This window comes from Myotis brandtii, unplaced genomic scaffold, assembly GCF_000412655.1.
Source record: "Myotis brandtii unplaced genomic scaffold, ASM41265v1 scaffold268, whole genome shotgun sequence".
Lineage (NCBI taxonomy): Eukaryota > Metazoa > Chordata > Mammalia > Chiroptera > Vespertilionidae > Myotis > Myotis brandtii.
This window is the reverse complement of record NW_005360187.1, coordinates 127,652-153,784: the sequence shown is the minus strand read 5'-3', so window position 1 is coordinate 153,784 and position 26,133 is coordinate 127,652. Positions and strand designations below refer to the sequence as shown.

Genomic DNA, 26,133 nt, shown 5'->3' with positions numbered 1-26,133 from the left:
GGGGAGAACTGTGGGCTGCAGCCAGGAGGCTCTCCAGCCCAGCTTTCCTCTTGTAAAAGAGCCTCACACATCTCAGCTTCAGAACTGAGGGAAGTCCTCACAATTGCATAGGTTTCATCTTATGGAAAATGACAGCGCACACAGTCATCTTTTTCCCCTGATGATTGGCCCCATTGTACTTTAACTGACACCGTCTTGGGCTCAGCATCAGTCACCATCTCTGAGATAAAACACTAACACTGGGGATGCTGTCAGGACGTAGGAAGCAAAGCACACGGGGCGTTCAGCATCCCGCCTGGCCCCTAACACCCTTAGGCGTTACTGCGAGCCCCTTACTGCTAACCCCATCTATGCCCTGAGCGCCTAAGCACACACCCGGCCACAGAATTTGGGGACTAAGAGGCTGTTGAGGTTCACAGCTGGACAGAAATCCAGGCGCCCCCTCCTCGGCTGAATCCCCAAACGCAGGAGGGGTAAGCGTCCCCAGCTCCGGGCAGCACTGCTTCCACTCAAGTGTCCAGACCCGGGCAGTGCAAACAGTGCCCTCAACAATGGCATCAAGAGGAAGGCATGTGAGGCTCTGTGTTCTCTTTTGCCAAATGATGTATTTCAAAAGGAACAGGCTCGCTACGTGGGGGTCACGCAGTCTTGTTTATTTTCTCTCGGGAACACGCTCCTCTGAGCAGATACATTTACTAAGCATCCGTTAATTCTTTCTTTTAAACGAAATGGGATGGATTCAGACCAGGCCTGTTCAGAGAATGTGTGCTGGCAGGCACCGCAGCCTCCGCACGGGCACACGGTGGTGCCCGGGCGCCACCTACTGGGCATCCTCCTTCAGTTCAGCAGCCTGAGTGAAGGGCCTGGAGGCTGGGAAGGGATTCCAGCAGTTAGAGCCCCTGAAAGGTTTGTAAATTATACTATCCCCACCCCACACACCCTGACAGGCTGGGGCCAGCAGAATGCCTGGTTCCGAGACCAGAGGCAGAAGTCATGTCCGGTCTGGTTGGAGGACAGCCGTCCTGGGGACAGTGTGGGGCCCCTGCTGGGTAAGGAGAAGTGTCTACCAGAGTGGAAAAAGGATGCAGTTGGTGTGCTTGCCACCTCCTCTGGGAAGTCCTCCTGTATCACAGGGTGTCCTTCCTTGAGCAAAGTAGACAACCCCCTCCCCCGTGAGCCCACAGACCGTCCTGGCCCCTCTGGCTGTCGGGGACTCTGGCTTGGTGCAGTGAGCTTCTTGTGGGCAGACATCCTTCCACCTGCTTCTATGTCTCCATTGGCCAGCACGGTGCTCGACCCCAGGAACATCTGAGGAATACTTGCAGGCCAGCAGGGCAGAGGGAGAGGCCGAAGGAAAGGAGGTGTTGACTGAGCAAATGTGCTTGTTTCTGCACCTGATGTAGCAAGGACTCAAGAAATGTTTCCTGGGAAAACATATGGCACCTGCACTTCTAATTCCCTACTTCAAGTAGGGAATCGGTACCCAGACATCTAGTCATCAGCATCCTTCAAACATCATCAGGATCAGGCCACAAATATTTACTGACTGTCTCCTCTGTGCAGAGCCAACTCCCAGGAATTCACAGGGGACAGCAGGGGGTAGTTGAGTATATAGACCTTTCCCAAGAGTGATACGTGAACCAAGGAAACTAAAGCAGGGACATGACGGGGAGTGACAGAGGATGAGTGTGTCTCCTTTGGTCAGGGAGCAAGGACACCTCTGTATAGGGGTGACCTCTGAGATGAGATGCGGGGGTGAGAACAAGCCAGTCACGGTATCTCTGGGATGAGATTATAGGCAGAGGGAAGAGCAGGCACAAGGATTCCATTGGGGAATGGAAAAGGGCCAGAGCTGGCTGGAGCACAGGGGAGCATGGGGGGCAGCCACGCAGGCCCAGCAGATCAGGTCATGGAGCCAGATCTAGTGCGGAGCTGGGGTCATGCCGGGAGTTTTTGTTTCACTCTAAATGCCAAGGGAAGCACAGCATCGGAGTGATGTCGGCAAAGACCCCTCTGACTGCTGAGTGTATGGTGCTGGGGTGGGGATGGGGCAGGTGCCCAGAGAGGACCTGAAAGGGGACTGAAGTCATTCATCTAGGAGAGATGGCAGGTGGCCCTGACCAGAGGATAGGGACAGAGAGAGAAGGGTGGGCTTGGAGCACTTGGGGGCCAGATTCCAAGTGGACATGAGGGTGGAGGACTTGGGGGAGAGGTCCAGGAAAGCCACTGGTGGGGCCACACCCACACCTGTTGAACTCAAAAGAACTCTTCGCATTTGCATTGAGTAGTTGTGGATGGGCAGAAGAAATGAAGGAAGGTTAAGTGAAACATTGTGGGTTCAAGAATTACACAGAAAGAGAAAACTATTAGGTGTGGGATGGAAGAAGGCCCTTACATAATTGAGGATCTGCATGATGATACAAAAATCACATTTAACCTCGCCTGGCCCATTGCTTGAGGCAAGTCAGCGGATTGTGACAAGGATTTTAATAGTGCCCCTACCTTTTAAGCTTCTATTTAAACTGGTGTTTGATATGCACTGTCCATGTAGCACTCAACATATATTTACATGTGTCCATAGGAATATCCACTTAATCCATATGAGAGGACGGTGGTGTAAGAATGTTTATTAGCATGACCACATGTCATTCGTGTAGTGGACCTTGTGCAAGGGTCCATTTGTAACCTGTGCAGTTGCAAAAGGACATGGAAACATAACCACCTGGTGTTCGCAAGGACCAAGCAGCAGAGTCAGCATTCCGATTGGGGCAGGGACAGTCAGGGAGCGACACAACGGAAAGGCGGTGACCCCAGAAAAAGCTCAGGCTGTGGAGAGCCCGGGGCTGGACTGGCAACAACGCTGAATTCAGGGGGAGAGGAAGGTTCTGGAACAGGTAAGGAAGACAGATGACACAGTCATCTGCGGAATGTGAGCTCACTAAAGAGTTAACCTGAGTTTTACAGAACAAGAGAAGTGGTGTGTGTCTCAACATTCCTATTGGACAACCTGAAGGCCCAGGCTCACCCACAGTTTGGTTAAGGAGGTTGACATGGCTTAGGACTGAAACAGTCAGAGAAGCATGGCCCAACCAGGGAGAGCACCTGCCCATCTGCCCTGGCACTGACTTGATGCCCTAAGTTCTGGACAACTCTCTGCTTTCCCTCCCAGGAGGCCACAGCCTGGGAAAAGGGGGAGGGGCGGATTGTGGTGGATGAGGTCACAATGGAGGAGGCTAAGAAGCCACCAACCATTTGCACAGACTCCCCAGATGAAATAGTGATGGGTGGCGGTGCTAACGTTTGTTCTCATTCACTCTCAGGAAAGAGGAGCTCCTATAATCCAGCATCTTATTCAGAAGGGTCCCAATTAGTTGGCCACACCCTAGACCTGTGCTGTCACCCGTGGCTCCTGAGAACCTGGCATGCGGCTGGTCAGATATGAAACGTGCCGTGGGTGTAAAATACACACCCGAGCTCAAAGATTAGTATGAAAAAGGGATGTAAACTATCTCATCAATAATTTTCATATTCATTGTATGTTGAAACAATGTGATTTTGAATTTATTGGGTTAAAGAAAATATATTCTTAATTTCACCTTTTTTTTTCTTTTACTTTTAGCTGTGGCTACTAGAAAATTTTAAATTACCCAGCAGCTCAGCAGCTCATGTTCGTGGTTCCCATTATATTCTCACCAACAGCCCAAGTGTAGACAGAGTTTAACTATAATAATCCAGTGATTACCCAGTTGTTCATCCACGTGGCTGCAGAGACCAGGCCTCTCGGTCACTCCCACCCTCCAGTCACTCTGCCTCCCATCTCCTGAGGCACCAACCCACGTAGTGGGTGAATGTAGCACATCCTAACTGAGCTGGTTCAGGGCTCTGGCTTCCGGCACTTTCTAGTCACCTGACCATCTTCTCGTTTATTCAGTGCCTCGCTTCCTGCAGGCAGCCTGGGGTATCTGCCTTCCAAAGAGAAGCCCAGCTCCTCAGCTTGGCCCTCACAGGTGTCTACAATCTGACTCCAGGTGCCTCCTCGACCCATCTTCCTCGCAGGCCTGACTCACACACCCTTCCCAGGAGCCCTGGGCCTTTCCACCCACCCGAATCCTAGGCTTGCTATGAAATGAGTTATGATTAAAAACTTTAACACATGTAAGACACTTCAAGCAGTGTCTGTCACATAACAAGGAATCAACACATGTTAAAAAGAAAATACTAAGATCAACAATACAAACATACAAAAAAATGTTGGTAGTGTCTCTAGTTACTTATTCTCCCCAAGTCTTAAATCTTATCTGTCGGTTAGATTCGGGGTTCTTTGAGGCAGGGCACATCTCTGTAGCCACTCTGAGCAGCTTGCTCAGGCTTGGAGCACAGTGGACCTCCAGCAGAAGTTGAAGGAATGAATGAAGATTTCTCTCCCCGATTCCCACCTCCCATGATGTCCACCAGCACACCCAGTGGCCCATGCGGTTGGCAAATTTTCAATCAGAACAGAAACCTGCCAGCATCCTTCCCCACCTCCAAGGATTGCAGACACAGAACAAACATCCTTTGGCAGATATGTCCACGTGGGCCTCCTGGAAGCAGGTCTCAGGTTGTGCCCGCTCCAGGCTCCTCCGTGGGCCCTGCCTGTCCTGGGGCCCCCTTTGTGCCCTCTTGGTGGTGTGACCAGGCCCACATCCCAGGCCTCCTTGAGGAAGAAAGTCAACTCAGATGTCCTTTCTTCTAAAGGGGGAAGAGAGAGGGGGAGGGGGATCACCGAAATCTCAAAGCAAAACAACATCAGGTCATGCTAAAGGTGGCACCTTCCCAGTCTTATCTCCCTCGATGCCCTGTTGGGCAAAAGAAAGAGACATATTCAGGGTTCCACATTAAAAAAAAATCCATTAAGCTCTCAAAGACATGGGAAGAAGGAAGTGCACAGCAAATCAACCTAGACAGTAACTATACATAACTATATTTTGAAATATCTTTCATTTGAACGTTAAAAAGTGGTTGAGACCAAGAAAAAATTTCCAGGTGCTTAATAACTACAGTACTCAAAAGCATTCCCTAAGTTCTAACTTGAATCCCTCTTGCTGTGCTGTTGTCCTGTTCCCCACCCAGAGAATAGGTAGGGCCCCCACCCGTGGGATGGCCCCTAGCCCACCCGATGCCACGTCAGCCCCCCCACCCGTGGGATGGCCCCTAGCCCACCCGATGCCACATCAGCCCCTACCAGCGGTTCTCAACCTGTGAGTCATAACAATGAAAATACATCCTGCATATCAGATATTTACATTACGATTCATAACAGTAGCAAAATTACAGTTATGAAGTAGCAACGAAAATAATTTTATGGTTGGGGGTCACCGCAACATGAGGAACTGTATTAAAGGGTCGCGGCATCAGGAAGGTTGAGAACCACTGCCGGGTCCAACAGGACCCCGCACCCCAGGTGCCAGGCAAACGTCTGTGGAATCCATGTCAGTCAGCCTACCAGCAGTGACAAGCTGGTGGCAGGACAGAGTGGCTGAGAAATAACTGAGGACAGACTAAGGGTGGCCCAGTTATCAACGGAAAAGTGTTACTTTAGCAGTTTTGCCAATTAAACCAAAGCAAGTCAGCTGAGTAAGGCCCCTACATCTGAGCTGTTTTTGGAGACACTTCATGATTCACACCCAAATCATACAAGATTAAAGAAAACACTGGATAAAATCAAGCCAAACATTAAGTTCAGAGGAAAGATCTTATTGGACAAATTAGAAAAATATTGGTAGTGTGCTTCAGAGAAACCCACTTCTTTCCTCCAGCTGCAGGGGCGAAAACAGCCTCAGTGGCAGAGGGAGAGAGAATATGAGTTGTTTTAAGTGAGTTTGCTCCACCCTCTCACACTGGCCACCACCCCACACTCACAGCCAATGTGCTAACCAGTGGCCTCGGCCAGAACTGAGGGGAACGTGCATCTATAATAAGGATTCTGTTATATGGCTGGGCTCTGGAGAAGGCGCGTCAGGTTGGAATGAGGCTTCCTTGCCTGAATCATCAGCTAGCCGAGGGAGCTGCTGGCCACTGGTTGTCCCCAGCCACACGTGAGGGTTCTGACCACGTGGATCACGCCTGGTGCAGACCCCGGGTTTCAAGGGGAAGCTCACAAATGACATTATCCCAATGACCAAAAGTGAGAAACAGTGAAAACAGTGGGTTTGGAGGATGCCTTCCTTCATTCACTTCCCGGGACCCTACTGTGTGCTGGTGGTGAGGGACAGAGAAGGGAAAACTTCCAGCTTGTGTTGTTCAGGTGAACAAAAAATCAGAGACGAACCAATGACTTGTATAGGCCAAAGCTGGGAGTAGTCCATCCTTGTCGCTTGACTCTTACCATCATTTCCTCTTACTGCAGCTTCTAGTGCTATACCTATTGCTACTTTAAAAACCACAGCAACCCACACTTTGGTTTCCTCACAAGATAGGGCTCAAATAGAACCTTATAGTATAGTTGTTGTCTGTCTTCTAGACAAGAGTTGGCCAAGAAAACTGAGAGAGAGAGAGTGTGTGTGTGTGTGTGTGTGTGTGTGTGTGTGTATGCCTGTGTGAGAGAGAGACAGGAAAGACAGAGAGAAACTGAGAGGGGATTGACAGACAGACAGGCACAGACAGGCTTACCTGAGGTTTCCCAGAGTTGAAGGCAGATGGAAATAAGGATTGAATCACTGCATGATTTCAGGACTCTGTATCTGTCTGGGTGAGTGTATTTGTGTCCATAATCCCTAACCAATCTATAATAATAAAAGTGCAATATGCAAATTGCGAATGACCAAACAGCAGAACGACCGTCCAGACAATCGTCCGGATGACCACTCTATGACATGCACTGGCGCCAGGCCAGCCAAGGTGGATGGGATGCTATTGGTCGGGGGGCGATTGCCCCAAAGAGGGAGGCCCAGGCTACCCAGCCGGCAGTGCTGCAACAGGTGGGAAATATCTCCCTCTGCAGGGTGATCGATAGCAGGGCTCCCAGACTGTGAGAGGGCGCAGGCTGGACTGAGGGACACCTCTCTCCAGTGCACAAATTTTGTGCACCAGCCCTCTAGCCTCCATGATCGATTGCCCCAAAGAGGGAGGCCCAGGCTACTCAGCCAGCAGCGCTGCAACAGGTGGGGAATATCTCCCTCTGCAGGGTGATCGATAGCAGGGCTTCCAGACTGTGAGAGGGCGCAGGCTGGACTGAGGGACACCTCTCTCCAGTGCACACATTTTGTGCACCAGCCCTCTAGTGTTTACCATAATAATCTGAACCAAATGAATAATCAAAAAGTGTTCTTTAGATCCCCCTTAAGCATCCACCACCACCATGTCCACCCAAACTATTTTATAGCACCTGAGCTCAGATCCATAGAGCCAAACACACACACACAGGTGCCAGGTTAACCACCCCTGTCCCTGCCATGTCCTGGGCCTGCTTTGTCACACAGAGCTCTTGGCTGGCATTATCTCATTTACTTTGACAACCAAGCTGAGATACATCACTATGGTCATGGCAGGAATGTAAGAGAAACAGATGCTTAGAGAGGTGTGTGACTTGCCCAAGGTCGCACAGCTGGGATGTGGCAGGACTAGGAGTCAAGGGCAATGTCTGTGTTGCTGAAGTTCCTTCCACTTCCCTGCTCTCTCTTTTCCTGAAGGAAAATGCAAACCTTGAGGCACAGTCAATGTCCATATATGGACCCCATTCAGATGGGCGCGCTCATGGAATCCTCTAAACCTCCTCTAAAGAGCTCATGGCCTTGGGTCAGAGACAGAGAAGCTGCCTGGCCATTCCTTAGGTCCTTATCACAGGTCAAATGCAATATGGTTCATCGGGTTTATATGATCACAAGTGAGATTGGGCATCTGGGTGGGCCACCCCATTGATGGAAACTTGACCCTGGTTACCACTTTTGGTGAAACCATTCAGTACACTGTTTCAACAGTGAGGAGAGCAGAAATGGTCTGTATTTGCACTGTTAGGATGAGATTGGCGCTGGCTGGTTGGCCTGATTTCTGAGAGCCCTTCCACAGCTCTCAAAAGAGCATCACTGGACTGTTTGCAAACAGACCTTTGCTGCACGACCAGAGGATGTAAACGAGCAGAAAGACCTGTGGCTGACTGTGCAGATGGGAGCTGCTCATCCCTGTTGCTGCAGAGAGAGCGAAAGTGCCTTGGTGACTTCTGACATCTGGTTCCATTCCGTCCCTTCTTTAAAAGCTGATAAATAGGAAGCTAATTCACTCACTGGCAGAAGATCCAGGTTTGATTGTTTCATTTACTCGGTTCCACTCCCACTTGGAATAAATAAGCACTAGGAGCCAGACTGAGCCGCACCAAACACACAACTCGTCCCGCTCCCCACAGACAATCCCAACTGGGCGGCTCGGAAATGGGCAACGTGCTAAGCTTTTAGACCTAAATGTTTCCAGACTTAAATATCCTTAGAAAGTTAGTATCTTTTTCAATCAAACTTTTCAATAATTCGGAGTTACATTTGGAACTAGCTAACCAGTTAGCCCAATCTTTTTCTGATAAAAACATTGTGGAAATCAACTGTTACCGTAATTCCCGTCTTAACGCGTGCATATTGGATCCACATGATGTGGCCGTGACTCCGTTAATACCGGGGCGATTAGAGCAAAGCCGGATGATGATGGAGGTCAAACATGAACTTTTCTAAACAATGAGTCAAGCGAGGAGCAGACTGGTCCCCACAAGGCTTCACCAACAAACATTTGCGTAGCAGGCATTGCCGCTCTTTGCTGATTTTGATGAAAGAGAATGAGAAGTCTGGGGAGAATGAGAGGTCTGGGTACATGTGAATATGTGGGTGTGTACACGTGGATTGCTATAGGAAACAACCTACACTTTCTTAACTTCCAAAAGCAGCATTTACTGTATTACTCTTTATACCTTTATAACATCTGTAAAATGGACTAAACACACAAACCAAAAGGGCTGCCTGTTTCCAACACATTCTAACTAGTGCAGAGATGGCAAAGACATGGCCCCCTCGCTATCGTTGCCCTCCATGCCCACAGGAGATGCTGCCAGGGGACCAGGGCCTCCTAGCCGGCAGTCTGGCTGCCCTTCAGAATCCTCCTCAACACGGGGCTCCAGGCAGCCTCCCCCAGGGAGCGAGGAGGACAGTGAACCCATGATCTGTCCTGGATGTGGCCTAACCCCATTCATTGCAGAGAAAGTGAAAATGTTGCTGAAAGAAAATGGTCTACAGGTCGGGTCACCGACAATGCTACCAGATATGGCCTCGGCAGGAAATGGTGAAAATCTCAACTGTTTTATGGAAACGAAAAAGGTGTTGTTGAATCCCTTCAACACAGGAGGCACTGGGCTTAGGCAATGTAATTTGGGGGCAAGTCCTATGGTAATGAATTTCCAGGGATGCCGGGTCTAGTTTGTTGTATCAAATGAAACTTGCAACAAGTCAGTCTCGGGTTGGAGAGTCAGACCATTTGTTGTATAAAGGTACCCATTATGATGTGTTTCAAACAGTTCAGAGTTTAAAAAATCTCCATATATTCACAGCAGTGAAATCAATAAAGAAATGCACATAGATGTGTATGGATCCTATATAATAAAAGGCTAATATGCAAATGAAACAAACCACGGAACAACCGGTCACTATGATGCGTGCTGACCACCAGGGGACAGAGGCTCAGAGCAGGAGCTGCCCCCTGATGGTCAGTACACTCTCACAGGGGGAGTGCTGCTCAGCCAGAAGCTGGGCTCACTGCTGGCGAGCACAGCGGAGGTGGCGGGAGCCTCTCCCACCTCTGCTGCAGGCAGGTGGTAAGGAACGAGGGATCCTGGACTGCAAGAGGGTGCAGGCTGGGCTGAGGGACTCCCCCACCCCCAGTGCATGATTTTTGTGCACTGGGCCTCTAGTTTATATATACCAGCATGAGAGTAACTGTATCTACCCAAAATTATTTATTTACTAACTGTGAAAACCACCTTTAGGAGATAATATTATCAATTGAGCTTTTAATGTGAACACTGCTGCCAAGTGTCATCCCGGTAGCACTGAAGAAAACCTTTTAAATCATAAAAGGAGAAACACAGAAAGAAGCCTTTCTCTTACCAGTGGTCTGAGTTCTGGATGCGTCAGGATATATCCATTATTTGTGATTGCAAAGGCATAACCGTGAATCCCTAACTGTAAAAGGAAGCGAGAGAGAGAAACCTTCATTAGCTTGCTCCCCCGTGCATTCACAAAGCATAAAGCAGCCCGGCGTTTAGTAATTTACAGCTTAAACTTGGCATTCATAACCCTTATCAGCACAATATTTCATTAAAATGAACGCGAGGCGCTGATCCTTGACATTTGGTGGAAATGAAGACCTGTCACAGGAGAAGCTCAGCAAATAGCACAATTTAAAATGTCACATCCCCACGTTGGCATCAAAGGCTTTACTTTGATTTATTTAAAACAAAAACAATTACATTTTTTTTAAAAAAGTGGCTAATGTTGGTGGAAAGACCTTTTGTCCAAGTGCACGGAATTTTATCACCCCGGGTGTCTTCTCTCTTCTGTGATAAGGAAAGAGGTGACCTCATTCTGATGCACATGTAGGCTGCCTGCAATTCCACACCCACAGGGGCCACCTCAAGCACGCACTCTCCTAGGCAGTCATTTTTTATAATTCTTCAAGGATAAAAGTGTCCCCCCACCCCCAGCCTGCAGAGGAGCCTGCCAACCCCTTTTACATCCCTTTGTCTTTAAATTGTGAGGCTGCCAAGCTTTTCCATGCATGCTTCCATCGACACAAAGCCTGGGTAATTTTCTATGCAGAGCCTCACTTAATTTATGTTTTCTGACTAAATGGGACTATGGGAAATAGTTTGAGAGCAATGAAATGTTTTATTAGCTTTAAAAAGTATGTAATCAAATTTAACACTGCACTTATTTAAATAATAATCCTGGCTTTTTGACAATATTTCTATTACACAGTTGACTGCACCCATTGGCTACAATAAATTTACCTACAAATCATTCATGTATTAAAATGGCCTCTGGCATAAAACCCATACTGATCTCTCTCTCTCTCTCTCTCTCTCTCTCTCTCTCTCCTCTCCCTCTCCCTCTCCCTCTCTCTCTTTCTCTCTCTGAAAAAAAATGAAATGTAACCCACTTTTCCCAGAGCAGTAAAAGGGAAGAAGAAAAAAATCCTACATTTTTTTCCGACAAGTTATTTCATAGTTCTGAGCTCTCACTATTACTTTTCTTTAAAATCCTCTGCTGATCACGTTCTTGAATATGACACTATTAAACGATCCAGACAACAGAGTTTACAAACCAAGAATGACCCAGTCTGCTTCTTAGCTTATTGTCAAGGTGATGTGAAATTGACTTCAGAGAATTTAACACTGGCAATTAAAAGTTTCCTTTGCATTAATTACATAAAGCAAATATGCATGTGGTAGTCAAGGGCAACAGGCATTTTCTCCTGGAGTTACCTTGCACAGCAAGTTTTAATTAGATTCTACTTGAGTCTAATGATAAAAGTATATTTCATTATGCTGAGAAAGATAAACCAGAGATTTCCTATCCTTTGAGATGTATATTGTCTCTTTCATCTTGTCTCTTGGAAAAATGTCAGATACAGTCAACACTGCATTAATTACCATTATTATATCCCAGTTTAATACGGACCAGAGGGGTCAAAAAGGACTAGGGGAGTCTAACTTTACCCATTAAAAGCAGAAGTGGTATTTCGTTGGAAATTCGAACTCCAAATTAGCCCCCCAAAATGATATTTTATAGTCAGCTAATATAGTCAGTGCCTTCTAATGTACATTCCTTCAGGAACTAATACTGAAAAGAGGATAGAACTCCTTGCATATGCTCCATTAATACCCTCTACTTCTCCTGTATTGCACTTATCAAAATTATAATAATCAATTATTTGTGAGTTTGATTATACCTTATCAAGGCATCAGTCAGGGGCTTTGATGATTTAATACAGGGGTCCTCAAACTTTTTAAACAGGGGGCCAGTTCACTGTCCCTCAGACCGTTGGAGGGCTGGACTATAGTTTTAAAAAAAAACTATGAACAAATTCCTATGCACACTGCACATATCTTATTTTGAAGTAAAAAAACAAAACGGGAACAAATACAATATTTGTATTTGCATGTGGCCCGCGGGCCGTAGTTTGAGGACCCCTGATTTAATACCTATCTCCCTACAGGTTCCATGATGGCCAAGGTCATGCCATGTGGGTCAAAATACGTGGAGGGGTGGTTGGGACGGAGGGAAGGGGAGCACGGACACCAGGAAGAGTAAAAGGAGGAAGTGGGGGGGACAATAAAACACATTGAATTGAGTGCAGATCCTACAAAGCTACCCGAAACTCTCTGCTCTCTCCCCTGGAATGAGGGGCTGAGCTGACCTCCCCACCCAACATACTACACTCCCTGTGTAATGGCCACCTCTTCTTCCTTGTTGCCCATTTATGCCCTGGCCGACTAGAATCTGCCTCACCCACCAAGATGCCACCAGAACTCCTTTCCCCACAGTTGCCAATGGCGTCCTAATGACTAAACCTAGAGACAGCTCCCTCTCGAATCTTTCTGGTTGTGTTAGCCGACTGCCCCCTCTTCCTTCACTCTATTCCCTCAGCTCCCAGGGCCCACGCTCCCAGGTTTCCTCCTTCTCATCCTCCACCCACCGCTCAAGCACTCATTTTCCCTAGTTTCTCTCCCAGCTGCGGCCCCTCCCCTCAGTGGCAGATCCACGTACCCAACTGTGTGTCGGTCATTTCTACCTGGATATCCCTCAGGCACTGCATAGACACCACACCCAGAGCATTGCAGCCCTCTCCCCCTTCCTGTGGCTCTTCCTGCCCTTCTCTCTCCAACAGTGGCACCACCACCCACCCCGATGCCCACATTAGAAATTAGAGCATCATCCTTAGGTTTGTTTCTCTCTTGCATCCCCAACTTCTTGATCCAAGTAATCACTAATTTTTATACCAGAAATTACTCACATTCAACTCTGCTTCCCCACGCTTCCACCCATGTAGATTTAATGTAATAGATTTCCAACTTGTCCTAACGGCTCTCCTGCCTCAAAGCTTGGCCCCAACCAAGTCCCCTCAAGATTGATCAAAGGTAACTCTGGCCCTGTTGATCCCCTTTGTAAAACCCACTAAAGACCTCTCTTTGTGTAAGATGAAACCCATGGGAGTGTCCATCGGGTCTCCCTGGGGTTTGGTCCCTACCTACCCACCCAGCCCAGCCTCCTTCCACTCATTGCCTCTCAGGGCACATGGCAGTGACAACAACCCCCTGTGGTTTTCTCTCCTTCCCAGACCTTTACTCACACAGTGCTAGTGGCCTGGAGCACTGCTCTGCCCCATGTCCCCCAGCTAATTCTCATCCACACTGTAAGCTCAGCCTCAGGATCATCATGGCCTATTAAAAGTCTCTCCTTCCCAGCCGGTATAGCTCAGTGGTTGAGCGTCAACCCATGGACCACGATTCCCGATCAGGGCACATGCCCGGGTTGCGGGCTTGATCCCCAGTGGGGGGTATACAGGAGGCAACCAATAGATTCTTTCTCATCATTGATGTTTCTATCTCTCTTCCTCTCTGAAGTCAACGATAAATAAATAATAATAAAATAAAAGTCTCTCCTGACCTCCCCCATTGTTTCCTCCTTTCCATACCATGTTTCCATAAAACCCTGAGAATTTCTCCATTGCTACCTTCACCCTTATGCATGAAACTACACCCTAATGCCCTCTACTTTTCCTGTATTTCACTTATCAAAATGACAATAATCAATTATTTGTGAGTTTGATTATATATTACCAAAGCATCAGTCAAGGGCTTTGATGATTTAATACCTGTCTCTCAATGCTAGCAAGTTCCCTTTCCTTCCTCTGCCCTGTTTCAGATAAGACAGCACCTCCCCATAAGAATGGGCTCTTGGTGAGGAAGGAGCCATCCCACTCATCTTTGACTTCTGCAACCCCTGGCATTATGTCCTGCAGGTAGCAGGTACTCCAGTTAAGGTCTGTATCTACTTGAGATGTTCTTCACTTTTTACCCAAATATTATCTAATGCATCTTTAAAGTCTAAATGAACACTAATGTTAGAAATGAGCTGAAAAGGCGAGGCTGACTTGTGACGGCAGGTGTACACTCTATCCTTCTCAAGGCTGTTCCTGAGGTCTTCCTGACATTCAGAAACGATCTGGTGAAAATCCTTCCCAGGAGAACAGCCTGGGAAAATAACATCAGAACGCTTTGCTGGTTGGTGGATGACGCATGGCTATAATCTACTGTAGATGTACGAAGAGAAACTCGGAGCCAGTCTCCAAAGACATTCTGTGGGTGAATCTCTCAGAAAACTGAAAGCTTATAATGTCACAATGTCCAACATTCGTTTTTGGCCACAAATCAATATGCTGATGAAAAATCTAATTTTTATTTCATCTGAAATAGAACCAGTGTTCCTGTGCAGTCCCTCGGAGTAACAGAACCCAGATAGGACACACGGGCTCCAGCACTTGGGGCTGCTCAGGGGGCCTCAGTCCTGAAGCCGCCCTCCTGGAGACCAGGGGCCTTGGTCCACAGCCGGGAAGGAGGTGCCTCCCTCCACGTGCAGGGCTTTGGCCTAATGAAGTGAACCCAATTATAAAATGGCTCGTTACCTTAACAGAGGCTGTGGTGTCTGGAAATTTTTGCCGGGGGGTCTGGAATTCTTAATAAAAATTATAGGAAGTCTGATTGCCTTGTGGGAAAATCTATGCAGCGAAGGGAAAAGAAAGAATTCTATCTTCAGGGAAAACCCCACAAGCCAAGTGCTGACTCATCTTTACAAGGTGTCGATCAGAACGGAAGGTGTGATCCGCACTCTGCTCCCCGGAGAGGCCTGTTCCGCCCTGGCTGGGCCTGGCTGACACACACACTGTCTCCCAAGGTGTTTTGTGGGAACCAGAGGAGGAATGACTTAGGTGTAAGTATGTCCTACCTGTGTCTCCGATTCCCAGCCTATCCCTTGGGAAAGCAAAAAACAGAAGTGCCCGTATGTCAGGCACCACTGGTTAATTCCTGGAGCTGACCTTCCTCTATTCTCCTGCTACACTTTGTTTCATTCATCATTTACTAGATGAGTTATGCTGAGAAAGTTATTTCAAGTTTCCTCAACTAAAAATGGGGCCAAGGTGCACCCACTCCATGGGAGCCTAATGAGGATTCAGTGGGAATCGTGCATGTAAAGAATTTTTACCATGCCACACAGTAGCAAGTTCAATAAACCTTTCATTGTTTTATTTTATTTTAGCCATTATTGTTAATATTATTAACTATTATTTGAACTATGATTATTATTATTGTCATTTATTGTTCTTAATGGCTTTAGGGTACTAAATAGTGGGAAAACCATGGCTTACTAGCCCTGAAACTTGGCGAGATATTTCCATTTTCTGTGCCTCAGTTTCTTGAGCTGTAACATGAGGGTAACAGCAGTGTCTGCCTCTTATTAAGTGAGAACATGTGATAAAGAGGGTAGCACCTTCCCCGGTAGAGGAAGCCTTGAGAAATAAACTCACAGGGTCATTGTTATCAGTTTCATATTATGTTCATAGTTTCTTGATTTGTTGGGCATGTATCAAGTCGTGGCCCTGAACTTGGGTTTCTACATCTTCTCATATGAGATAAGAGGCTTGAGAATTGCTTGGAAACATTCTCTCAGGGTGGGATGCCCTTCCTTAAACAGTGAGCCAGAGATTCTGGGCGTCTTTAAGGAACTCAAATCTCTCCTTCATCCTTTAGCTTTCAGTCTCTGGGGAGCTCCACCGTTTCCAAGACTTGTTGATGTGGGTTTGTATCACTCAGATCCCCTAACCCCAACTGTAAGAGCTTTGATGGGGATGAGGCTGGTTGTCAGGACCCCCGGGGAAGTAAGAAGGCCTCTGTCATCTCAGTCAGCCCAAGCAGGAGAGTTCTTTGGTTAAGCAGATCCCCTAACCCCAACTGTAAGAGCTTTGATGGGGGGTGAGGCTGGTTGTCAGGACCCCCGGGGCAGTAAAAAGAAGGCCTCTGTCATCTCAGTAAGCCCAAGCAGGAGAGTTCTTTGGCCAAAGAGGCCACGTTTTGTGAGCCCGGACACCCGACTCTAGCTTAGAGTTCATTTCCTCTTTCCTGTGCAGGTGGCTCTCTAATTTGATCACTGAAATGGCATCAACATATGGGAATAGAGCTGCCTTGTTTGTTCAAAGGAGCTTCCCTTTCTTGGGGTGGAGTGGGTGCTAAGGGCCCACCAGGAAGTGCTGGGAGAGCCAAAGCCTCTAGGGACTCTGGGAAGCCCTGGCTTATAGGAGGGGTGCAGCATGGGCTTCTGGATGGTGATGATGGCACCAATGCCCAGAGCTGAGGGGAGCCCCAGGGGCAGGGGTGCCCACACTCCAGGATGAACAACCCCCATGGACCTCAATTCTCAGCCCTCCATCATGTTCCAATGGACTGTTTTGCTTTCTTAGGAAAAACAGAATGTAAGCAAGATAATTTAGGGGGCATATGGGCCCAGGATTAAACTTACTAGCCAGAACCACCTAGTGAGTGTGAGCCCTTTTCCAATTCCTCCCTTCCAATGATATAAAACAAGTTTCATTTAGTGCTGCTTTAGCACTTGCCTTGACTACTACTTGAAAAGACCAGACCTCAAGTTCAGAACCTTGGGTTACCAAGCAATCACTTCATACTATCATTTTGTTTTCATGATTTTTTTTTTTACAATTGTCCTCTATAACTGGCTTTACTTTTTAAAGGGAGTTCCCTATTAAAATTGAGTTAAGTGAAGAAAGTTCTGAGTTGATTTACAAGTGACGGTTAAGTCAAGAATGGTACAGATGGTCTATGAGCATGGCATCACATTGCAAAGTGGTATGTGAATGCCTGAGATCTCCTCTCAGCACCGCGGTCAGAGGTCACACAGACCTGCCTGAGATCACGCCCACCACTTCCTGGCCCTGCACTCTGTGAACATTCCCCCTGTGAACCTGCGTCTCCCATGAGTAGAATGGATCTAGGAGCACAGCCCTTACCTGAAGAGGATTTGCTAAGGTGATGTGGGGAATGCACTTTGCACAGCATCAAGTTCTCGGCCACTGTTACCTGCTAATATTCTACCAGGAGGCACCCTGTCTCATACCACAAAATAATGATTTTTTAACAGCCATTTTCTGCACTTCTCATTTTATATCCAATGCTCTGAAATGTGACCCGATCATTCTGGCTGCATCCATCCATGCAGGTGACTTGTTTGGACAAGAGTTTGCTGTGATGCCTAGTGACTGGCTGATCCATTCTCTTGCTCTTACCCCAACCTTCTGTCAAAAGGTGGGGCTGTGCTTGTCATCAAACTTAAGAATCCTGCCTGACACACATGACCTTGGATCATAAGCCTTTCCCAGGCCTTTCAAAATTCTTATAAAAACTCATTTTTTAAAAAAAATATAGCTCTTGACCGGAATCGAACCTGGGACCCTTGAGTCCGCAGGCCGACGCTCTATCCACTGAGCCAAACTAGTTAGGGCTAAAAACTCATTTTTAAAGGTGGCCCAGGATCCCAGATAGTGGTTGGGCTTTCTCTAGGGCATTCTAAGTTAGCAAAGGTTCAGTGGACACGAAGCCCACAGGTGCCTGAATCTGGGGTGGGAAAGCCATGAGCAGCTCCATGCAGGCAGCATCCCATGTGGAGAGGGCTGTGGGTACCAGGAGGCTGCCTGTCACAGCGGTCCCCATGACCAGTGTGCCATAATTGTTTTCGATTAATGACAGTGGTCAATGCTTCACGCAAGTCTATGAGCAGGTCCTATTGTTATCACATTGGACAGAGAGGAGTTGGAGACCTGTCCACTCGCAGCTCCTCAGCAGTGGAGGCAGGGCCCTGTGTGTGGCTACTCCAGAGCTCTAAGCTGAGCACAGCGAAGGCCCAGGGGCCCCTCACAACTGTGATGAATCAGGCTCAGCAGGAAAGAGGTAGTAAGGAAGGGGGCCCTGCCGGCCAGCCAACTAGTCAACATTCCTGGCTAAAAAAGCTTGCTGTCCACACAGGGGGAAAGGGAGCCCCCCCCCCTGTCAGTCTATGAGAGGACCCGAAATGAAGACGGGGAGCCAGTCTGCTGGGTGCTGGGGAAGAGGAGGCAGGTATGGTCTCAACCCTGTGTAGTCAGGGAACCATGTCTGCTCAGTGAACACCCTTCTTAGGACCAGGAGCAGGGTCCTGTCTGCCCCGTCCCACCCTCCACGCTCACATGTAGTTCTGAATGGCTGTGATGGGGCTGAGGACCTTGCCTCTTCCCACCCTTTGCCTTACTTTTCTGAGGAGCCCCCACTAGGCACCAGGTGAGAGTTTTCTGTGTGGGGTTCAAGGATCTGGGCCATTTGTTTAAAGGTGAGCCCATCCATGTCACTCCCCTGGCTAACCTGTGTTTCAGAGACTAGAATGAGCACATCACCACTTGTGCTTCACATGTGATTGCCAGGCGGAGGTTAGAGGAGATAAGTAAGAGAAACAGAGAGTCTGTTTACATTTAAAAGGACCTGCCCAGTGGCTATGTGGACAGCATGAAGACAGGCAGAGTGTATGGTGATGAGTGCAGGGATGCAGTCTGGACAGCATTGCTCTAAAGGAAGGAAAATGTCAATTCCGACGGGGGGCAGAGGTGGGGGGGGGCTCCTGGTGTGGCCATTGCTCTGATTTCATTAACGTATTTATTTGACCACAGCAGCATACCTCACACAGCCAGAGAACATAAATACCAATTAAAGTTATCCCCATGGACCCCAGATAACTATTGGCATCACATCACCTCCACAGGAACTGGTTGCCCTCTGTAGCCAGCCCTGGAGGCAGTGCAGTTCGTCAGCTACAGGTGGGTTCCTGTGTTGGGCCTACCTGCCCCAGACAAAGCAGACACCAATCCAAAGACCACTGGGGATTCATGTGGAAGTCAGGATGCTTGTTCCCATGGGAACTGGAGTAGGTCTGGCTGAGGGTGGCACTGGGACTCATGAGAGCCCCTCGGTCCCCAAATGTAGTGGTGGGAACAGGACACTGGGCATGCAGTATGGTCAGGTAAGGGGAAAGCATGACTCCTCTCCCTGATGCAGGCTGGCCTCACATACAAAGCTAGGTTCCAGCCTTTCTTCCTCTCAGAGTCCCTTCCATACAGTGCTCCTTCTTCATGGCCCCTGCCTTTCAATGCCCCTCATGTTGTTCTAAACTCCCAATGCAGTGGGCTACCAAGGCCTGTCCTATCTTTGTTTCAAAATTACCTATTTCACCCCCTCAATTACGTCCAAAGTTAAAGAAAGCCTTACAATTATTTGGGGCACGTATTTTAATTTAGCATTAGGAAAGGAATATTAATGAATATACCCCATTGCCTTCTGAGACAGAGGAAATACTCTTTCAATATGGTCAGTGACTATTTTTCCCTGTGCCTCACTGGGTTTCTATTAAGAAGTAACAGATCTTAGAGGATCCTCAGACTGGGTGAGTCAGGACTGGCTTAGGAGATGCCCAGAGAAGTTAGACCTATGGAGACCTGCATAGACTTGTGTAGATTTCTATAGGCCCACACAAGTCTGGGTGGGCATGCATAGACCTCCTCAGATCTTCCTCCGCAAAGCAGAGCCCTCCAGAAAGAGAAAAGAAGGGCCTCTTTACTTTGTGCTTTAATAGTTACTATGTGAAACTGTTTTGAACATTTGGCCCTTGACTCTTAAATAAGTGATGTGTTACCTTGTATTTGGGGATGGTCTTCAGCAGTTCTTTCACTGGGACATCTGTGCCAACCACGCCTAGAAGAATGCCCTTCGATCTCTGTTGAGAAAACATTAAACAATAACAACAGTAAGTTAATTTGGCAGAAGAACTGGAACCTTCTGAGAAGTCACATGCCATAGGTCACTGTCAGGTGCCTTCTCCAAAATGACAGAGATTGAGGATTAACCCAGGTGTCCAAGAGGAACCCTCTTCTATTCCCCATCCCCCACCCCAAAATGTTACTAGATAAGCCTGGTAGCTTCTCAGGCCAAACATTAACAGCTATAACTCTCAACACACACTCATACCAAGACAACCTCCTTCTCTTCTCTCTCCTAAAAATGAAGAATTGATGTGCAGAAGCACTAAAGTTTCAGCAGCTAAGGCCTGTGATCATTAATCAGTTTCTCTTATGGAAGCTTTCTACAGGAAAGACTTATAGTGTGTTAACTGCTTTCTCAATTTACACTACCATCTGGTGCCCAGGAGAGAGAGACTCAATAGCCAGAGAAAGAAGAAATAACCCAAAGATTTTTAAGCAGCCAGTTGAAATCAAGAACTAAAGTGAAGGAAGAGGCCTTTGGGGTCCCAGTTTCCAAGGTCACTGTGATGTGCTAAACTTTACATGTCAGAAATGCCTTCCGGAAGAAGATACAAATGGCTACTGGCCATTGTTTTCCTTAAGTCCAAGTCCACATAGAACCTCACACTGTGACCACATTTGGAAACAGGGTCTTAGCAGGTATAATCAGTTAAGGATCTCGGGTGAAATCATCCTGGATTTAGGATGGGCCCTATATCCAATGACCGGTGTCTAAGAAGAGGAAAGGACATGAGAGAAGAAGGCCATGTGAAGACTGAGGCAGAGGTTGGACTTGTGCTGCTGCAAAGCAAGGAAAGTCTGAGCCCAAGGAAGGATCCTTCTCTAGAGCCTTCAGAAAAAGCATGACACCTTGATTTTGGACTTCCAGCCTCCTAAATTGTAAGAATAAACTTCTTTGCTTTGAGCCACCCAATTGGTGGGACTTTGTTATCTCAGGCCTAGGAAGCTAATACAAGTTTGGCAACTTCAAATTGGAGACGAGCCATCCACCATAATCAGGGAGTCTCTCTGGGGTTTTCCTTCCTCTGGTCATTTAACACTTAAACGTTGTAAAAGTGCTGCACCCTGTAACATGGAGCCTGCTTGAATTCCTCCCATCTCTGCTTGATTTCATGATTCTAACAGCAGGATTAAATGTGAGGGAAAATGATAAACCCTCTGTCCTTAAAATAAATCAATAAATGAAGACCACCAGAGCTGGAGCCGGAGAGGTCTCAGAAACCAACCCTCCTGGCGTCAAGCAGCTGTACTCACGGTTTCATTCTGCTTACTAAACACGGGCATGGCGACTGTGGTCATCAGGACAAGGCCCTGATCGTCGGCAAGCTGGATGGAGAGAGAAAAGCCAGTTACCTGAGACTGACCTGGAGGCTCAGGGCCGGAGCCATCTCCATGGCTAACCCTCCTTCATGGGCCAGGGGCGGCTGGGAGTGGACCTGCACCCACTCCAGCCCTCAGCCCAGGAGGAAGTGCAGAGCCAGGATTTGGATGGGGATCTGGGCCTCCGGCTGGGGAAACAAAGTCAGTCTTTCCAGTTGATCAGTTCACTGCATTAGGCCATTTGGGTTCAAATAAAGCCTTGTTGAGTCTTAGTGATTCATTTTATTGTATTAACACAGATTGATTTTACAATTTTACTTGGTAGACATTTATGTTCAATATGTGCAATGTTAATGCTTCTCTGTATTCTGGAAATTGAGGATCAGAAAGCATGAAGGTAAGGGGTTCTATACTTGGCCCTGTTGAAAAAAGTGGAATCTGGAAGCATTTACTCTCCCCAACGTAGTTGAATCAAGACCTTTTTGGACTTCTACAGATCTTTGCATGCCAGTCCCAGTTGAAAAGCACACAAATCAAAAACAAAAACAGAGCCCTAGCTGGTTTGCCTCGGTGAATAGAGCGTCGGCCTGTGGACTGAAAGGTCCCAGGTTTGATTCCGGTCAAGGGCATATGCCTGGGTTGTGGGCTCGATCCCCAGTGTGGGGCATGCAGGAGGCAGCCAATCAATAATTCTCTCTCATCATTGATGTTTCTCTCTCTCCCTCTCCCTTCCTAAGAGCAATAAAAATATATTAAAAAAACCCCACAAAAAACAAAAAACATAACTTGATCATCTGATCCCTGAAATCACTGCTAAGAAGCTAAACATTTCTCCTCTAGGAACAACCGTTGAAATGTGGCACAGAACACGCTTGTGTCATTGGGACAAACTCCTAATAGGAATAGAGGGGGCCATGTTTTTATTCGTTTTACTTCCATATCAAGATGGGCCTACATTCCCCCATAATAAGCAAGATGAGACAAAAGTCTCATGGTCCCTCAAAGACTGGGGATTCATGGTGTGATGGTTCATTTTATGTGTCAACGTGGCTAGGCCACAGTGCCGAGTTGTTTGATCAAACACCAGTCTAGAGGTGGCTGTGAACCATCTTTTAGATGTGATTAACATTTAAATCAGTAGACTTTAAGAAAGCAGATTACCCTCCATAATATGGGGATGTTTTCTTCAATCAGTTCAGAGTCTCAGGAGAAAATACAGATCCCTCAGGGAAGAAGGAATCCTGCTTCGGACTCAAGACTGCAATACAAACCCTTCCTGGACTCCCAGCCCGAGAACCTGCCCTGCAGGCTTCAGAAGTGTCAGCCCACAGTTGTGTGAGGCAGTTCCTTAAAAGAAATCTCTCTCTCTAAATACGTACAGAAAAAAACATATAGAACAATATACTACAGAGTGTCCCAAAAATGTATACACGCTTTTTTCTGATACTCAATAGTTGTTTCTTTCTTTTCAGATGTAACCCATTGGAAATGCATTTTGGGGACACCCTATATGTGTCTCCTATGCTTCTGTTTCTCTAGAGAACCCTTACTAATACACACGGTAATCATGTAGTCTATTATTTGGGGCAGCCTAATTTCGTTGTTAGGATAAGTAAACAAAGCATTATCATCATTAATACTAGTAACTAAATAAAATGAACTATGAGATGATGTTGACAGTTATTATTGCCAGGAACCAGGTCAAACAGTTTGTGAAAACTGGGTTCCAACCTCTTGCTAAAAGTAGAGTATAATACTGCTGTCATTGAGGACACGCAAGGCCATTTTCGAAGGCAGAACCAACCTACAATAAACATCTCTCTCAGAATCAGAAATCTTCCCATATCCCGACTCCTTAAATAATTCTTAATGCTGTTAAAAACTGATTTGAGATGATTCATAATCCTGGGGACCTTCCACTTTGCAACTCAAATAAAAATTTCAAGCAATGCTAACATATACCATGAATGAAATAAAAACATACCATTGGCAATAATGAGAAATGAAGCTTCTTCCCCCTGCAACCAGTAGAAATCAATTCTAAATCACTGCTCATTGTTCTGTTATAAACACAAGATCATGAGAACCTAACTTCCCAATATGAAGCCGCAAAACAGCGTCAACTCCACTCAGGGGTTAATTCCAAAGGTAATGACTGCATCATCATTACCTAGAAAGAAATCCTCATATTTTATCTGCACTGAAACCACTCATTTGTAACCAGCCCCAGGTAAACAGAGGAAATGCAGTGAGCTCAGTCTAGCCACTATGCTATGAGCTCACCTACTCCTCTCCTAGGGGCAGCTCTGGCCCAGGCTGGGACGGGGTTGGCAAGAGCCCTAACCTGGACCTCCCCAGTTTGTAAGCTCATCGGTGTGGCCACGACAGCTGGCTGGACCCTGGAAATATCACTTGCATGTTCTTCATGCTAATCTGAACCCACCAGCTCCTTCTTCCCCAGCCTCCACAGGTCTGGCGTTTGTGAATCTTAAACATTTCACGGAGCAGGAACATCAATTTGAAAATTAATTTGCACTGTAAATATTTTATGATCGAAAGGCATTCAGTACTCATGCCATAGGAAATAGAAGCCAGTGGCAAAAGTTTTTTTCCAGACCACCAAGCAGAAGTTATGCAGCCAACCACAGCCAGACACCCTCTGTCCCCAAACACTAGGGGGTCCCTGCATTTCTCTGGCCCCTTAACCTGTAGCAGCTGCTGAGGCAAGAGCTGCTTATGATTCATACGCATGGCTTCCAAGAAAAACGCAGACGTAGAGTCAACATTCATTTTCCAAAGTGTAGGAATGGGAGAGGGGGGTCACCATGGTCCATCTCGACAAAATCCCATTAACTCAAGTCCAAGTGGGAACCCTAAAATGAACTACCATTCAATTATACTTGCCCAGGCTTTGAACAGGCCTCCAGAATGCTTGGTTGTGGGGCTCTGTTGTATAATACGTGTATATTATTCCATAGCCTTCATTTCCTGTGCTACATAATGGGGACTGTTCTAGTATCAAAGGAAATGATGAATAATAATACCGAACACCTGGTTTATAAAACACAAGCTTGCTCAACAGATTGACTGCTTCCTGCTAGCTTCCCAAGTTAATCATGCATGTGGCCCATATGAATATGCATTTGGATTCATGTGTGAGGTACAGGCAGTGATGCCAGGTCTCTACTCCTCATGGTTTGCTTCCCATGGATGACACTGCAGACAACTTTGGGTGTGGCCCCAGATAAGATAATGGCACCACAGTTGTGGTCTGTCAATTTTGCCGCCGGCCCAATTATTATTATTCATAGATTCCCTTGAGAAACATTCCCTGAGCATCAGCTATGTGCCAAGTTCCATGCCATGTGCTGGAAGTCAGCTAGGAATGAGATATAGGTCTTATCTTCAAGGAACCCAGGTCTGCCAGGGGAGACGAAGGCTAAGGAGGCAGAGGGCGAGGAGCTGGCTGGGGCGGGCACACGGGCTCTCACTGCTTGAGCAGGGGAGCTAAAGTAAAATTGCCTGGCATTTACTGATACCTATCAGGGATTCAGTGACAGATTCATCCAGTCGTTTTATACTTAAGATTACTTATGAATGAAAGAATATATGAAGACATTTTAAAAAACCGCCCAGCCCTCTTTTTTCCATCTTTTGTAAATATCACCCCCTTCCTTTAGAGAACTCCTCTTCACCCCTTCCACCCACAGTTTCTCTTGGCAGCTAAGTCTCCCATCCTGCTCGTGACTGGGCATCAGACCCAGGCTGAGCCAACCAGAGCACTACACACACACGCAAGCACACACACGTATGCACACATATGCACACACATGCACATCCTCTCTAGGCCACATTGATTGGTTTATTATTAGGCAATGATTCAAGGTGGGCTACCTGGGTGTTTTTTTTTCTTTTTATCCCAACCTGGACTAATGGGAAATCTCTACTCCTCTTTGTGGACAGTTATAAGAATGTAAGACTGTCAGCCATGCCCGACTCCCCTCCCCCAGAGAGCAGCCACTGAGAACACAAAGTCATCCTAGGGAGAAGAGGAGAGATGAGTGGTGTGTGTGTGTGTGTGTGTGTGTGTGTGTGTGTGTGTGTGTGTGTTATGGGGGAAAAGGAAAGGGAGAGAGAATAAGACAGGAGAGAGAGAGAGAGTCCCAGTCCCTGGATGCCCTCCTTCCTAAGGTCTGCTCCCCCCATGCTTTTTGCCATGATGGGGTCATTTGAAGCAGTACGTTTTTTTTGTTTTGTTTTGCCCAAATGAGCATGGACTGGATTTGTGACTCATGACAGAAGAGGCTTGAGTTGTGCAAGTGCCAATATTGGCCATACATGACCCAGATGGCTCTAGCTACCCGGGAGGTGGTCCTTCCCACAAGGCCGAAATGTAAGCACCCAGGGGACCCAGACACTGAATGGCAATAGACAGTCCTATGGAGAAATAATGAATTTCTATGATAGTCTACAAAACTATTGTCATTAGGATTTTGTGTAAAACATCACAATAAACGGAATTGTGCCTGTTTTGAGAAAAGCCTTAGTGAGAGGTCCCAGAACCAACCGGTCTGCTTGGGGTGGCACCAGGACAGAGATGTGAGAACATGCGGGGGAAGGACAGACATCACCGGTGCCCGGCAGGCCCTTTAGATCAGGGCATCTGCTGTGGTGCCTTCCTCACATCTCCACTCAGAGAAAGCTGCCAGGGCCAGTGGCACAGCCCTCGGTTTGTCCTGCAGCTGCAGCCTCCTGAGGGTGAGTGCCAAGCCCCAGAGAAAGGAGGGTGCCAGGCCCTGAGAAGGCATTTGAGCGAGTTAAGAGCTGCCAGGTGGTTTTCAGCAGAGCCTCCTGCCAGGTCTGCTCAGCCCTGAGGCCTGGGCTCAAAGA

The 26,133-nt window shown here is 47.2% G+C and overlaps 1 protein-coding gene across 1 annotated transcript in view; it reads right to left on the bottom strand.

Moving 5' to 3' along the window:
• The window catches only part of LOC102239827 (voltage-dependent calcium channel subunit alpha-2/delta-3), a gene marked incomplete at its 5' end in the record, with an annotated part of 304,116 nt that overhangs the window by 204,905 nt on the left and 73,078 nt on the right, over nucleotides 1-26,133 (bottom strand). The window contains 3 exons of the mRNA XM_005868430.2: nucleotides 10,119-10,193; nucleotides 19,797-19,877; nucleotides 21,178-21,249. Coding sequence (XP_005868492.1) covers nucleotides 10,119-10,193; nucleotides 19,797-19,877; nucleotides 21,178-21,249 — 228 coding nt within the window. The remainder of the gene's footprint in view (nucleotides 1-10,118; nucleotides 10,194-19,796; nucleotides 19,878-21,177; nucleotides 21,250-26,133) is intronic.